The sequence below is a fragment of the Rutidosis leptorrhynchoides genome, chromosome 2 (assembly GCF_046630445.1).
Source record: "Rutidosis leptorrhynchoides isolate AG116_Rl617_1_P2 chromosome 2, CSIRO_AGI_Rlap_v1, whole genome shotgun sequence".
Taxonomy (NCBI): Eukaryota; Viridiplantae; Streptophyta; class Magnoliopsida; order Asterales; family Asteraceae; genus Rutidosis; species Rutidosis leptorrhynchoides.
The window spans coordinates 168393951-168412500 of record NC_092334.1 but is presented as its reverse complement, the minus strand read 5'-3'; the positions used below and the strand labels follow the sequence as shown (position 1 = coordinate 168412500).

Here is an 18550-nt window from a genome sequence, read left to right as displayed (position 1 = left end):
AAACATTGCATTCGTTTTTAAAAGACAACTTTCATTACATCGAAAGTTGACGGCATGCATACCATTTCATAATATATCCAACTATAATTGACTTAATAATAATCTTGATGAACTCGACGACTCGAATGCAACGTCTTTTGAAATATGTCATGAATGACTCCAAGTAATATCTCTAATATGAGCAAATGCACAACGGAAGATTTCTTTCATACCTGAGAATAAACATGCTTTAAAGTGTCAACCAAAAGGTTGGTGAGTTCATTAGTTTAACATAAATAATCATTTTCATCATTTTAATAGACCACAAGAATTTTATTTCCAGTTCTCATAAATAAACGTCCCATGCATAGAGACAAAAATATCATTCATATGGATTGAACACCTGGTAACCGACATTAACAAGATGCATATAAGAATATCCCCTATCATTCCGGGAAATCCTTCGGACATGATAAAAACAACATCGAAGTACTAAAGCATCCGGTACTTTGGATGGGGTTCGTTAGGCCCAATAGATCTATCTTTAGGATTCGCGTCAATTAGTAGATCGGTTTACTAATTCTTAGGTTACCAAGCAAAAAGGGGCATATTCGGCTTCGATCATTCAACCATATAATATAGTTTTGATTACTTGTGTCTATTTCGTAAAACAGTTATAAAAAATTTCGCATGTATTCTCAGCCCAAAAATATAAAGGGTAAAAAGGCAAATGAAACTCACCATACTGTATTTTGTAGTAAAAATAAATATGACAACATTGAACAATGCAGGGTTGGCCTCGGATTCAAGAACCTATATTATTTGTATATATATTAAAATATATAATTGTAATCGAACAAAGTTGTATATATATTTATTATAATATATTATTAAATTGTAACTTACTGTTATATATATATATATATATATATATATATATATATATATATATATATATATAATGTATTGGAATCAATATTTATATTTATATATGTGTTTATATTATTACTTATAATATCTTAAAATATTTTTATACACTATATGTAATTTAATTATTATTATAGTTAATAATATTTCATATAAAAATATAGTATGTAGTATACTTTTTATATGTAAATCTCTTTTGTTTGTAAAGTTGATAATTATAATACTATTAAAGTAAAGATAGTAATACCAATAATATAAAAATGATAGTTTTACAAATAATGATTCTTTTAATAGTAATATAGTTGTAAAAATAATAATTTTTAATAATAACATTACTAGTAATGATAATGATAATATCAATAATAATGGTACTAATGTTAATAATAATAATACTAATAATACTAGAAATAATAATAATAATAATAATAATAATAATAATAATAATAATAATAATAATAATAATAATAATAATAATAATAATAATAATAATAATAATAGTAATACTTACTTTAATACTAATAATGATATTACTACTAATAATAACAAAATAATATTATTCAAAATCTTTAATCTATATATTTATAAAACTTTATAATATTCATGATAATCATAATCATATTAATATTAATGTTATTATTTAATAATAAGTAAATGATAATAATAATAATAATTACAATTCTAATAATAATTATAATACTAGGAATAATAGTAACAACAATAATAGCAACAATAATAATATTAATACTAATACTTAATAATAACTTAACAATGATAGTAATAATAATAATAATAATAATAATAACCATAATACTCATAATACTTATTAATAATAATACTAACAACAATAATAATACTAATAATGATCATGATATTACTAATACCTAGTAATAATGATAATTGATAATTACTACTTATATTAATAATGTTAATGACAATAATAATGGTAGTACTAATATTAATAACAATAATAATAATAATAATCATAACAATAATAATCATATCAATATTAATAATAATAATAATAATAATAATAATAATAATAATAATAATAATAATAATAATAATAATAATAATAATATTAATATTAATAAGTAATAATAATAATAATAATAATAATAATAATAAGTGAATAAATAAAGACTACCTCAAAGGAATGAATTCCCAAAAAAAAAAAACAGCCCATGCCGGGTTCGAACCCGCAACCTCTCGATAACCTAAACAACCTCTAAACCATTCCTCTACCTCGACTCATCTGATTTATTTCACCTTTTAATTTATTTAACCCGTATTAATTTTGTTTCCACTTTCATCTTCTTCAACACAAGCTAATCGACCAGAGACTCGTTTAATAATCAAAACAATTAATTAAAGTTTGAATTAAGTTTGGAAATATAATTGTAAACTTCCTGTAATAACACTTTTGTTCAATTAAGTAAAAAAAATAAAATAAAAAATAAAGATGCTGTAATCATCGACTGAAAAAAAAAAGAAAACTCAATATCCAATTTCGATTTTTAGAACTTTTTAAATATGATTACAACTTGAAAGATGTTGTAAACCTTTTATAGAAACTGTACAGATTATCAATTTAACTGCACATATCAAAACAAGCTCAAATTTTAACGAAGAACAATCCTTTGACTTTTGAATTTCAAACTTTGACCTCCAAATTCTCATTCGATATGAAGAATTGAAAACTGAAACTTTGCAGAAAGATCGCTTTAATCATTCCTAATAAAACCACATTTTTAGTTTTTGAAATCTCATTCAATATCGAGCTTTTGAATTTAGTAATTGGAAACAGAGATGTCGAGTAAAAAGAAAAAAATATAATTCTTTTTAATTTATAAAAAGAGATGTAATTGATATATGATAAGCGTAGGAAAATATTTGAATAGATTTCTGTCTGATTCATGGAGTAAATGGGTTTGATTTATGGAATGAAAAGGTCGACACAGTTTTAATCAGAAGAAAAGAAAAAAAATATAAGAAATGATAAAGACACACAACAGATTTTTGTTTTGTTCTCTGAGTCTAAATCCGATCGTACTAATTTAGAGAGAAGATCACAAAGTTGGAAAGTGATTTGCAACTGAATTTGGATTACTCGTACGTACTCTTTATATGATTATTGTTGTTAATTAATAATTATTTTATTTTAATTTAATAATAATCTAAATCTAAATACTATAATAATAATAATAATAATAATAATAATAATAATAATAATAATAATAATAATATTAATAATAATAATAATATGAGTAATAATAATTATAAATCATAATAATAAAAATTTTAAGAAAATTGATAATAATAATATTATTAATGATAATTATATTAATAATAATAATGATAATATAAATAATACTACTTATAATAATAATACTAATATGAATGATAATAATAATGTTAACACTAACACTAATGTTTGTAATGACAATAATTTTATTAATCAATTTATACTAATGATAATGATAATAATAATAATAATAATATTCATAATAATAATATGTATTATTCATAATGATAACAATAATAATACTATAACAACTTAAATGTATCACTTTCATATTTATATATAATAATATAACTAATACTAATTTTAATATTAATATTAATATTAATATTAATATTAATATTAATATTAATATTATTAATGAAAGAAATAATAACATTAGTATGATAATTATATTTTTAACTTGTAATTATCTTTAATCATGTTAAGATTATATATTATAATATATATTATATGATAGTATATATTGAATATTTATTATAAATACCTTATATAATAGGTGTTTGCATATTAAATATGAAAATGTAATTGTCTTGTATATATAAGTATTATATATATATATATATATATATATTAAATATTATTTTCTTTCCTCATAGAACTAAATTTCAACCTATAATATTTATAACTTTTAGATATATATTCCAATATATATATGATAATAATTATTACGGAAATCATATATATCTATACATGGATTTATTTTATAATAATTTTCTTATCTTGTATATTACTTTACATATTTAATTCTAATGATTCAATTATATTTTATTATTTTCAAAACTTATATATATATATATATATATATATATATATATATATATATATATATATATATATATATATATATATATATATATATATATATATATATATATTGACAAACAATTGTTCGTGGATCATCGAGAATAGTCAAAGGTTAACTGAATCCATGAACATAATTTTAAAGTTTTCGAGACTCAACAATATAGACTTTGCTTATCGTGTCGGAATCATATACAGATTTAGTTTAAATTTGGTCGAAAATTTTCGGGTTGTCACAGTACCTACCCGTTAAAGAAATTTCGTCCCGAAATTTGAGTGAGGTGGTCATGGCTAACAATAAAAATGTTTTCATAGTGAATATGAGTTGATAAATAGAGTTTTATCATCATTGAGTAATATGGATAAAACAATTCAGTTACTTGAAGCGTATAAGTGAAGCTATCGCAAAAGATTGAAATAGGAAAAGTAAAGATCCGTCTTAACTTTCGACAGAGTCAGGGTTGAATTCCGGAATTCAAGGGATTTAAAGAAAATCTTCGAAATCTAAAAGATTTGATTCTTCGACGAGTAAGGAAATTAAGATCTCTATAATTAAATACGGTGATCTGCCTCGCTTACTCTGTCTGATATTTCCATTAAAAATTAAACTCTTCCGTTCCATTATTCTCACCATTCCTATACTTTTTTTCTTAGTTCATACATCCAAAAGATTGTGAAAATACTTAATCCCGTTCTAATCCTTGATATTTTCCTAATTATCATTTCTGTCATCCCTCTTTTCATTCTTCCACTTAAAAAATCTGTTTACTTCTACTATAACCTTGGGGTGATACTATTCTTAATTATACCGTGTCTTTATATTGCTATTCGTATTAATATCCACGGTTTGTGACCTTCGTGTTGTTATTGGGCTTTATATTTTCTCTTATATTTTGGAGCTCTTTGCCTTTTTATTCTCTTCTCGACCTCTAGTAAAGCGAGTAATGGTCCAGAATTCGTAAGTATGGAGTTTCGAATGAAATTAATGTTCTAAACAAGAAAGAACGTAATAGCACGATTTGATTTGTCAAATTACCAGAATCACTGAGAATAGAACTATCAAGAATATTTTTTCTTGATATGTTCAGAAGTTAGGCAGAATGAAAGAGTTATGTAACATGACACATGATGACGTTATGATCTGTGAATCATCACATCCCATCAAAAACTCAGCATGACTTACTGTAATATAATCACGTTGATCAAGTGTCATTATATTATACTGACTCATACATCAATTTTCAACACTACTTCAAAATCATTCATAATTCAACTCAAATTTTAAAGAATTTTAGAAACTAAAGTAGTTTCCTTTATGATGTAATATAGATAGCACGAAGAGATAAATAATTTTGGACGAGAATATTTATGAAAATATCTTCAGAAATATCGAACTAAGTTCGATGATTGATGAAGAGAGATTTTCCGCAAGATTTTAACATGAGTACGGAGCAAGATATTCTTTGAAGGTTTCATCGGATCCAGAATTACCTGGATTCTTTGAATATATGGTATGGTCCTTGTATTTGGCCCTGGTCTCCTTCATGGTTTGTTCAATCTGTTTTTCAGTACCAAATTTTCTATCGAGCATTCCTAATACTCCCTTCTTTATCATCAAACTTTGGCCGTTTTAGACCATCTACAATTTTTCTGTTTCCTCTGCATTTAATGCTACGATATCTGAATCAGCAGTTGTCAATCCGAGGTGGTTTCAGGAGAATTGTGTTTTTAGATGATTAAACGCTAATGGTAATATGGTGGAATATAAAAGGTTCTCCAGTAACAATGAAAGAGTACGCATATATATCAAAGTTATAATAAGGTTGTTTCAAACGAAAAGTTGAAGTTGACTTGCTGGAGCTGTGACAAAACTAGCTATCTCGAACAGGGGTTTCAAAGTTATTTTCGATAATAATAACGCTAAAGGAACTAGCACAGATACGTGTTAAATGTTTACTCAGTTTCCGAGAGTTTTCACGTGCATAACTATACGCATCAATCTTTCTATCTGTAGATGGAATGTGGTTGGTTCATTCTCTCGATTGAGGTGTTTTCAAGAATCATGAATGTGGTTGGTTCATTCTCTCGATTGTTGATGGTACTGGTGCTGTTACTGATGGTACTGTTGGTGTCAGTGATGTTGCTGAAGCTGGCCCTATTCTCCAAATTAATTACTCGAGCGTGAAGTTCGTTGACTTCTTCTATTATTCCGGGATGATTGTCGGTCGAAATGAGTGAATGAATAAGGTTTAGAATTGTAGATAATATATAATAGTTATGAGATATCCTGGAAATGAGGGTGAAAATGGTGTTTCGGACTGATTCGCCGGTAAGTGTTTCAGGTTCTTCACCTAGAGGGAAATTTGGTTGGTGGGAAAGATCTCCTTCTTCGCGTTTCCATTGATTAAGTTGACTACGAACTCAGCCCCAATTCATCTAGGATTGATGATGGCTGATTGATCGATCCATTCCGGTTACACTGTTTTCAGAGCTTGAGTGGGACTCCATGTCGGAATCTGAGGGATTTGAACTAGTTGAGGGATTCATTTCGTACTATCAGATGAAGGATTTTTCGATAAGAAATAGATTATAGGATGTAGACTAGTGCCCTGCAATACATAATTTACATATGCATATATAATACTAAAATCCCATAAGTTAAGGAGAAATCTACGGAAGCTGTCAGGCAAAGGTAACAATAACAGATACGCTAAGATATGAATTTATCTATACACAGTCTATGCAATAGAGGCAGTAAGACGTGTCTAGACTTTAAAGATGAGAAGCAAATAATTTTCGACACTAAATGATAAGCAAAACTTTTGACATGTAGACACGGTCGAAGTCCAGACTCATTAATGCATCTTAATACTTATCAGTTAGACACACTAATGCAAGACCTGGTTCGCTAAGACCACCGCTCTGATACCAACTGAAACGACCCGTTCATATACATTATAAACGATTCACAATAGTTGATTTCATTGCGAGATACTTGACCTCTATATGATACATTTTACAAACATTGAATTTGTTTTTAAAAGACAACTTTCATTACATCGAAAGTTGACGGCATGCATACCATTTCATAATATATCCAACTATAATTGACTTAATAATAATCTTGATGAACTCGACGACTCGAATGCAACGTCTTTTGAAATATGTCATGAATGACTCCAAGTAATATCTCTAATATGAGCAAATGCAGAGCGGAAGATTTCTTTTATACCTGAGAATAAACATGCTTTAAAGTGTCAACCAAAAGGTTGGTGAGTTCATTAGTTTAACATAAATAATCATTTCCATCATTTTAATATACCACAAGAATTTCATTTCCAGTTCTCATAAATAAGCGTCCCATGCATAGAGACAAAAATATCATTCATATGGATTGAACACCTGGTAACTGACATTAACAAGATGCATATAAGAATATCCCCTATCATTTCGGGAAATCCTTCAGACATGATAAAAACAACATCGAAGTACTAAAGCATCCGGTACTTTGGATGGGGTTCGTTAGGCCCAATAGATCTATCTTTAGGATTCGCGTCAATTAGTAGATCGGTTTACTAATTCTTAGGTTACCAAGCAAAAAGGGGCATATTCGGCTTCGATCATTCAACCACATAATGTAGTTTTGATTACTTGTGTCTATTTCGTAAAACAGTTATAAAAAATTTTGCATGTATTCTCAGCCCAAAAATATAAAGGGTAAAAAGGCAAATAAAACTCACCATACTGTATTTTGTAGTAAAAATACATATGACAACATTGAACAATGCAGGGTTGGCCTCGGATTCACGAACCTATATTATTTGTATATATATTAAAACATATAATTGTAATCGAACAAAGTTGTATATATATTTATTATAATATATTATTAAATTGTAACTTATTGTTATATATATATATATATATATATATATATATATATATATATATATATATATATAATGTATTGGAATCAATATTTATATTTATATATGTGTTTATATTATTACTTATAATATCTTAAAATATTTTTATACACTATATGTAATTTAGTTATTATTATAGTTAATAATATTTCATATAAAAATATAGTATGTAGTATACTTTTTATATGTAAATCTCTTTTGTTTGTAAAGTTGATAATTATAATACTATTAAAGTAAAGATAGTAATACCAATAATATAAAAATGATAGTTTTACAAATAATGATTCTTTTAATAGAGATATATAGTTGTAAAAATAATAATTTTTAATAATAACATTACTAGTAATGATAATGATAATATCAGTAATAATGGTACTAATGTTAATAATAATAATACTAATAATACTAGAAATAATAATAATAATAATAATAATAATAATAATAATAATAATAATAATAATAATAATAATAATAATAATAATAATAGTAATACTTACTTTAATACTAATAATGATATTACTACTAATAATAACAAAATAACATTATTCAAAATCTTTAATCTATATATTTATAAAACTTTATAATATTCATGATAATCATAATCATGTTAATATTAATAATAATAATAATAATACTAATAATAATACTTAATGTTATTAGTTAATAATAACTAAATGATAATAATAATAATAATAATTACAATTCTAATAATAATTATAATACTAGGAATAACAGTAACAACAATAATAGCAACAATAATAATATTAATACTAATACTTAATAATAACTTAACAATGATAGTAATAATAATAATAATAATAATAATAATAATAATAATAATAATAATAATAATAATAATAATAATAATAATAATAATAATAATAATAATAATAACCATAATACTCATAATACTTATTAATAATAATACTAACAACAATAATAATACTAATAATGATCATGACATTACTAATACCTAGTAATAATGATAATTGATAATTACTACTTATATTAATAATGTTAATGACAATAATAATGGTAGTACTAATATTAATAACAATAATAATAATAATCATAACAATAATAATCATATCAATATTAATAATAATAATATTATTATTAATAAGTAATAATAATAATAAGTGAATAAATAAAGACTACCTCAAAGGAATGAATTCCCAAAAAAAACAGCCCATGCCGGGTTCGAACCCTCAACCTCTCGATAACCTAAATAACCTCTAAACCATTCCTCTGCCTCGACTCATCTGATTTATTTCACCTTTTAATTTATTTAACCCGTATTAAATTTGATTCCACTTTCATCTTCTTCAATACAAGCTAATCGACCAGAGACTCGTTTAACAATCAAAACAATTAATTAAAGTTTGAATTAAGTTTGGAAATATAATTGTAAACTTCCTGTAATAACACTTTTGTTCAATTAAGCAAAAAAAAATAAAATAAAAAATAAAGCTGCTGTAATCAGCGACTGAAAAAAAAAAGAAAACTCAATATCCAATTTTGATTTTTAGAACTTTTTTTAATAAAGATTACAACTTGAAAGATGTTGTAAACCTTTTATAGAAACTGTACAGATTATCAATTTAACTGCACATATCAAAACAAGCTCAAATTTTAACGAAGAACAATCCTTTGACTTTTGAATTTCAAACTTTGACCTCCAAATTCTCATTCGATATGAAGAATTGATAACTGAAACTTTGCAGAAAGATCGCTTTAATCATTCCTAATAAAATCACATTTTTAGTTTTTGAAATCTCATTCAATATCGAGCTTTTGAATTTAGTAATTGGAAACAGAGATGTCGAGTAAAAAGAAAAAAATATAATTCTGTTTAATTTATAAAAACAGATGTAATTGATATATGATAAGCGTAGGAAAATATTTGAATAGATTTCTGTTTGATTCATGGAGTAAATGGGTTTGATTTATGGAATGAAAAGGTCGACACAGTTTTAATCAGAAGAAAAGAAAAAAAAATATAAGAACTGATAAAGACACACAACAGATTTTTGTTTTGTTCTCTGAGTCTAAATCCGATCGTACTAATTTAGAGACAAGATCACAAAGTTGGAAAGTGATTTGCAACTGAATTTGGATTACTCGTACGTACTCTTTATATGATTATTGTTGTTAATTAATAATTATTTTATTTTAATTTAATAATAATCTAAATCTAAATACTATAATAATAATAATAATAATATTAATAATAATAATAATATGAGTAATAATAATTATAAATCATAATAATAAAAATTTTAAGAAAATTGATAATAATAATATTATTAATGATAATTATATTAATAATAATAATGATAATATAAATAATACTACTTAAAATAATAATACTAATATGAATGATAATAATAATGTTAACACTAACACTAATGTTTGTAATGACAATAATTTTATTAATCAATTTATACTAATGATAATGATAATAATAATAATAATAATAATAATAATAATAATAATAATAATAATAATAATAATAATAATAATAATAATAATAATAATAATAATAATAATAATAATAATAATATGTATTATTCATAATGATAACAATAATAATACTATAACAACTTAAATGTATCACCTTCATATTTATATATAATAATATAACTAATACTGATTTTAATATTAATATTAATATTAATATTATTAATGAAAGTAATAATAACATTAGTATGATAATTATATTTTTACCTTGTAATTATCTTTAATCATGTTAAGATTATATATTATAATATATATTATATGATAGTATATATTGAATATTTATTATAAATACCTTATATAATAGGTGTTTGCATATTAAATATGAAAATGTAATTGTCTTGTATATATAAGTATTATATATATATATATATATATATATATATATATATATATATATATATATATATATATATATATATATATATATTAAATATTATTTTCTTTCCTCATAGAACTAAATTTCAACCTATAATATTTATAACTTTTAGATATATATTCCAATATACATATGATAATAATTATTACGAAAATCATATATATCTATACATGGATTTATTTTATAATAATTTTCTTATCTGTATATTATTTTACATATTTAATTCTAATGATTCAATTATATTTTATTATTTTCAAAACTTACATGTATATATATATATATATATTGACAAACAATTGTTCGTGAATCATCGGGAATAGTCAAAGGTTAACTGAATCCATGAACATAATTTTAAAGTTTTCGAGACTCAACAATATAGACTTTGCTTATCGTGTCGGAATCATATAAAGATTTAGTTTAAATTTGATCGAAAATTTTCGGGTCGTCACAATAAACCCCCACCTTTACAAACCGGTTTTAAAACCGGTTTCTAAAGCATGAAAAACCGGTTTCGAAACCCCATTTTTGTAGTAGTGTGACATTGTCAAATTTTGAAATCGTGTTATGATGAATATTGAATTTGTGTGTCAAATATAGTAGGTCACGTTTTTTTTATTTATGTTTAAATAAATATATTTAGTTATAATTATAATTATAAATAATAGACAAAAACAATAAATAAAAATAAATACATAATTAAATTAAATTTATATGATATAATGCTAAATATTTAATTTTGTTTACATTGAATTCTTTTTAAGTTTTATTAGATTTTAAAGGCCTATTTTATACTCTAGCATTCTTTTTAACTTTTCTTTTTTCTTCAAATTGCTATATTCTTCTTCATATTCTTTTAAACCTTCATAATTATTATATTCTTCCTTTTAATCACCACAACAACATCAACAGACTTGATACATTTTCATTTAAAATAAAAAAAGATCAATTAGGAGACACCGTGTCATTCAAACGACCCAATTCAATTTCGTCACTCCAGTAACTTACACCTGACAAGCGTTAGATTGACATCGCGTTAAAGGCTTTAACGGTGTCAAAACATTCCAACCTGAAATCTAACGCTCTTTTGACAAGACATAGTAGATGTTGTTTTTGAGATTTTATAAAAAAATTGTGCAATCAGTGACGCATATAATCGGGCGAATGGAGTGATATAAACTAAAAATATATTAATTGCTATATATATTTATATTTATATTTATATTTATATTTATATTTATATTTATATTTATATTCATATTTATATTTATATTTATATTTATATTTATATTTATATTTATATTTATATTTATATTTATATTTATATTTATATTTATATTTACATTTATATTTAAATTTAAAACTAAAATTTAAAAAAATATTATATATATATATATATATATATATATATATATATATATATATATATATATATATATATATATATATATATATTTATATTAATATTAATATTAATATTAATATTAATATTTATTTTTATATTTATGTTATATTAATATTTATTTTATATTTATATTTATATTTATATTAATATTTATAAATATATTTATATTTAAATTTATATTGATATTGATATTGATATTTATATTGATATTTATATTTATATTTATATTTACATTTACATTTATATTTATATTTATATTTATATTTATATGTATATTGACGATTATATTAATATTGATATTTATAATTATAATTATTTCTCCAACGTCAACCCATCCCTCGAACAAAAAAGGCTTGTCGTGGTGGTCCATGGGACTTTTTTACAGTTCTTCTTGTCGTCGTGTTCGAGTTGTACGGGTTCGGATTGAGTTCTTTAACTGGTTTAGAAGTTCGACATGAAGGTGGTTGAAAAGTGTTGTTGATTCTAGTGTTATCTAACAATCATTTTAGATAATTGAGATTTATTTGTAAAACAAGAGTCGTGTCGTTTCGGTTAACGATTTTTTTCACACCAAAACGAAGGTTACACCCTTTGGTTTTTCATACCCACATTAAAACTTATTATTCCTCAAGAAATCAGTCATTTGCTTTTCATACTAAAGACAGAAAATAAATTCTCCTTTAACTTTTTTTTTGTAAGACAAGTTGAATCATATCGTGAGCTTGAGAAGTCAAAATTTGAAATGAAATGTTATTTGATTGTTTTTTGTTTTTTGACAATTTAAAAATAAAAATGTGAAAGTAAGAAAGAGGGAGAGTCTAGTCTCAATGAGTGTAGTGATATGTATGATTTGGGTTGTGTATGATGTACATATGTATATATATCGTTTAGTTTGAAAAATAAAATAAAAAAATAATAAAAAATTTCAAACAATCATGTAGCCTTTGTGTTTTATTAGATAAAATCAAATTAGTTGTTGCTCTTTTTAAAAGAATACTTTTTCCTATATTAAAATCTTCGCCCTCACTTATGTTGTGTGAGAATGAGCTGATGGGGGAGCTCGAGAGCGACCGAGTGCGAACTGGACCGATGTGTGAAGGTGAATCAGTGACACAATCGATGGCAATGGACTAACAAGTAATAAAAAATTATTTATTGAATCATCATTAGGTCAATTACATAGCGAAAACTAGTTTATAAAAGTTACGTTTTTAAGATTCTATAAAAATTTGTTTTACGTTATTCCGGTGAGAATTAATTATATTAAATAGTTATTTAGATATTAGAAGTGCCACCATACTGTCACGTGTCATCCAAGCTTACTTTCAAGGCATTTCTGATTGTATGTATAATTAGTGTATTATCTTATGATGATATTTTAAAGGGTTATTCGTAAGGATATTTACTTCATTCACCATAAGTTATGTATTAATAGATTGTACCGTATAACATGTTAATACACAGTTTGGATAAAGTAAAAATTATACTGGATATAGTATCACAATTTTGTTCTCATTTAATGCTTGTTAAACTTTTCTTACATCGTGGGCCTATACTAACTTGCTCATAACAAATTTGCATGTGCTAAACTTGGACTACCACAATTCCCTTCTTTGAAAACCAAATTTGTGTATTACCCAGTAAAGTATCAAGAATATGTAATCGTTTTGAAACCATATTCGTGTTTATTTGCAATCTAGATTTTGACATATGATGATGGATTTTATTACTATTTTCGTGGAGCAACGCGTAAGGGTAAAGTAATGATCTTTTTCGATACGTTCTTTGTAAATCAAAAGGTGTTGTAACTTTCCTTCTCTCAATATGCCTACTTTTTTCGATAGTCTACCTTCATGCATTGTCTAGTTGGTTAGTTAGTTGCACAATCATAATCACGTCTATCACTTTATATATATATATGGGACCATATACAACCCAATCAATTAATTCTATCAAGTTTAATGCATATGTATCATGCAAACTATATTTCAACCATATGTTTGTTGATATATATCATCATTTCATGTATACATTGACGATTCCAAAGTCATAACTCAATGAAATCTTGCAATGTATTCCGGTATTAATTATATATGAATAATATTTTAGTGATTGTTTAATTTAAAAAAAAACTACAAATTTAAAAAATATAAAAGGTTAGAGTAGTTAAATTTAGCGATGTTCTATGATCTTAAAAGAAAAGAGTATAAATTCAAAAAATATATGCCTAGTATGTGAGGTTCTGTCGTTAAATTTGATGATGAATTCTACAAAAGAATTTCAAACTGCTGGTGTTGCATAATTCCACGGACTATAACCTAGCCTCCTATACCCATCATTTAGACACTAAAGTTTTCAAAATGTCACCTTTTGGCGTACATGTTCTTAATGATTGCGTAACTATATGATAAAATATATATTATATACACACACGTGAAAGTGTCGTTTTGGTACATTTTTTTATCTGTTTAAAAGTAACGTATACCTGAACTTGGTCAATAAATGAAATCCAATCATTTAAATTTTTTTTAACCCAAGTAGGAAAGTCATAAAGAGATCAATGTTAACACATGCTACTTATTATTATTATTCATATAAATATAATTTGTAGTGTATAACCCAACTTTAATTTTCTTTAATATATTCAGTTTATTATTATTATTATTATTATTATTATTATTATTATCCTACAAACTAAAACTACTGGGGAATTTGGTCGTACTAACCACCCATGGTTTTCCAAACGACAATCCCAAAAACAACCTCTAACTTACACTTTATCACCCTCAACTTTAGGTTCCAACTCTAAATTTCCAATATAATTTACAAATTTTCCCCACCAAATAGGCGTATAAAATGTAACTTCCATTTTAACATAATACCTATAAAAAAAATTCCACCCACTTTTTTTAACCGGATCTATCTTCTTTCTCGATGTGAATTAAGTTACTCCGTTACCCCCGTTCAACTCGAAATAATTGTATGAACAAAACGCAACAAACTATATTCGAAACGGAGTTTTTGTTTGGGTGAGCTTATGAGTTGGTAAGCGAAACGCTCCGCGTTCGAGTCCTTTTGACCCCCTTTTTTCCTTTTTGTTCGTAATTTTTTTCTCAACTCTCGCTCAACGTTAGTTTCATAAAAGACGTTCACATGTTCCGCCGCAACGCGCAGATCAATTTTTTTTTCTAGTTTATGTTATATTTTTATAAGATAGGGGTGTTAGTGAAAAATTTGTGAGATTTTAGTGTGACGTCACTATGTCTTAAGAAAAATGGTTTTGGTGGAAATGTTTTTTTTTTCTGGCAAAAGAACAATATATTAATTTTCAAAAACATACACAGGAGGGCTGGACATACCCAAACCCCCATCACAATACATGATCAAAATACAAAGCTTAATGCCCGTAATCTAATACCCAATCCAATACAAAACTACCATTTGATTTCCCAAACTGCTTCCACTCTTTTGACTGCCCTTGACTGTTTGACTTTAAAAGTCAACAGTTTACATTGAATAAAACTGCAAATAACCCTGCATAATACATCAACAGGCCTTGTTTATTTTCTGAAGATTCTGTTGTTCCTTTCTTGCCACACAAAGTAGACACAAGCTGCAACCACCAATCTATTTAGAATACACCAAATATTCCTCTTGAAAGGATACAAAGCAATACCTTGAATAATCCCCTGCAAATCATCTGGAAAACCTCTATACAGGAGTTTACTCTTCATATATCTCCTAATTTTCAAAGTAAACTCACATTTGAAAAACAAGTGTTTTACATGATCTGCTTCTCTACTACAAAAAGCACACTTTAAGTCTTGAGCAGACATCCACTTCATCATCCTATCTTGAGTATTAAGTCTTTTTAAAATTGCCAGCCAAAGAATAAAGGCCTGTTTTGGGTCATAACCCTTAAACCATACTACATCATACCAGCTCACACATTCTCTATTTGCTTTTAAATCCTTCCATACTTGCTGAGTAGAGTAAGGAACATGTTGGCCTCCATTAGTAATCCAATGAAACTTAATATTGTCATTGACAATATCTGAACCAATATGGTGTTTGACTTTACCACTTAATTCAAGCAGAAACTTCCATCCCCAACTATCACTTTGCTTAGGTACAATATCCCAAAAGCTTTGACCTTTTAACTTGATTAAATTGACCCAAACACTCCATAATGAACGTTCCTTGGTAATGATTCTCCATATTTGTATAACAAGCAGAATTTCATTCCAATCCTTAAGTGGTTTTAAATCCAAGCCCACCCAGATCCTTTGGAACACATACATCTTTCCATGCAACCTTAGCTTTGCCCATTGACTATTCTGTTTGACTCCAAAGAAATCCTTTTAAAAGCTTATCAATTTCATCCACTACACCAATAGGGAGGGCATAAACTGATGCCCAATAGATCTGCATAGCAGATAACATAGATGCAACCAATTGCAGCCTACCTGCATATGACAATTTTCTACTTTTCCAGTTATTAACCTTTTTCCTCACCTTTTCAATAAGACAACTGCAATCTTTAAGCCTAATCTTTTATCCAACAAAGGAACCCCCAAATACTTCATTGGAAGCACACCAACTTCAAAAGGCAAAATGTTCAAGATATTGTTTTGGACAGTTAAATCCACACTACCTAACAATATTGTACTTATATTAAAATTTGGAAGAAGTCCTGACACCTCCCCAAAGTCAGTTATAGAATTCTTCATAATGTTGACTGAAGTCACATCTCCATGACATAGAACCAAAAGATCATCAGCAAAGCATATATGACTGAGTTTCATACCTTTTCATTTATAATGGTATTAAAACCCACTATTCTCATGGGTATATTTCTTCATAAACAATGTAAAGACTTCCATTACCAATGTAAATAAGTAAGGTGAAATTGGATCACCTTGCGTAAGACCCCTTCCACCTTTAAAGAAACCTTCAATATCACCATTAATACATATAGAAAAAGCTGTGGTGGTAACTGTAATGACTCGCATTTTTTCGATCGTTCTATACTTATAAGATTAATATTTACATAAATTAAACCTTACCAACATGATAAGCAATCCAAATTGTTGAGACTTATGTTTTCGAAAAGAGTTTTACACAACGTTTGACCGTCTAGTTTGACCGATGATATCACGAACTATATAACATATGATAATTATACGTTTGTGTATATATATGTATATATACATATTTAACATGATCCAAGAATGTTTTAATATCTCATTTTGTATTAATAACAATAAGTTATAAGTATATTTTGAAACTACTAACTTAAGTTTTCAAAACGATAACCATACGTAACGTTATTTGACATAAATACTTATAACATATAATGTTTATACATATATCGTATAAGTAATGTATTTAATCACTTTTAAGGACTTAAATACATAAAACAATATAAGTATATTCACAAAAGATAGCTATATTTGAATTCTCATTCCATTTTTCACAAGATTTCTATACGTATATCTAGAGTACATGTACTCGTATCATACCTAACCTCTATACGTATTTACTATTGGTATATACACATCAAATCACCACCAACCAGCCCTTGTTCAATGCCTTATGTATAAGGTAACTACTTTTGTTATCTAGTATGACAATTTCACATGATTAAAAGATTTTTTCACAAAATTACAAACTTATACACCTTTTACACCACCATTTATACTCCATTCCATTTTCATTTTACTACACATTTCCTTTAACAAAAACACACTCTTAAGAAACTCCATAACCATTCAGCTAGTATCCATGAAGATCTAGCCATAAAAACATCACTTAAACACCATAAGAAAAACCTTACAAAAACACTTCAAGAATCCTTTCAAGAACACAAGTTTACTTCCAATCTTTCATCCAATTCCATCACTCTTTTGGTTCTAGGTCTTTACTCCTCTTTTACAGCAATCTTGTCCAAGTAACTTGAGGTAGTAACTATGTTCATAACCTTATTCGATTCATATATGTATAGCTATCTTATTTTATGGTATAAAATTTTAACAACAAGAACATAGTTTGAATGTTTTCAAACTTGTTTGCAAACTAAATAGATCCTTCTAACTTAACTTTTAAAATACTTCAAGACCTGTAATATTTCATAAATATATGCTAATTTAACAAGGTATAACTTGGTTTTTCAAAGAACACCTTAAAAACTGAATTTACGACGTTGGAGTGCAACCGGGGGCTGTTTTGGGTTGGATAATTAAAAACTATCTTGAACTTTGAATTGGAGGTTTATTTTCTGGAAAAATGATATTTGCTATGAATATGATAACACATAA

At 25.7% G+C, this 18550-nt stretch overlaps 2 protein-coding genes across 2 annotated transcripts; both read right to left on the bottom strand.

Annotated features, from left to right (window-relative positions):
* Nucleotides 1–15630: 15630 nt before the first annotated feature.
* LOC139888417 (uncharacterized) lies at nucleotides 15631–16534 on the bottom strand. Its single transcript, XM_071871425.1, has 2 exons — nucleotides 15828–16534; nucleotides 15631–15715 (listed from the first exon to the last, which is right to left on the bottom strand). Exons 1-2 carry the CDS (start codon nucleotides 16532–16534, stop codon nucleotides 15631–15633), a joined length of 792 nt encoding a protein of 263 aa, XP_071727526.1.
* A 31-nt stretch (nucleotides 16535–16565) lies between these two features.
* On the bottom strand, nucleotides 16566–17245 carry LOC139888416 (uncharacterized). Its single transcript, XM_071871424.1, has 3 exons — nucleotides 17152–17245; nucleotides 16749–17040; nucleotides 16566–16695 (listed from the first exon to the last, which is right to left on the bottom strand). The coding sequence occupies exons 1-3, from the start codon at nucleotides 17243–17245 to the stop codon at nucleotides 16566–16568; spliced, it is 516 nt and encodes a 171-aa protein (XP_071727525.1).
* Between the last annotated feature and the right edge of the window lie 1305 nt (nucleotides 17246–18550).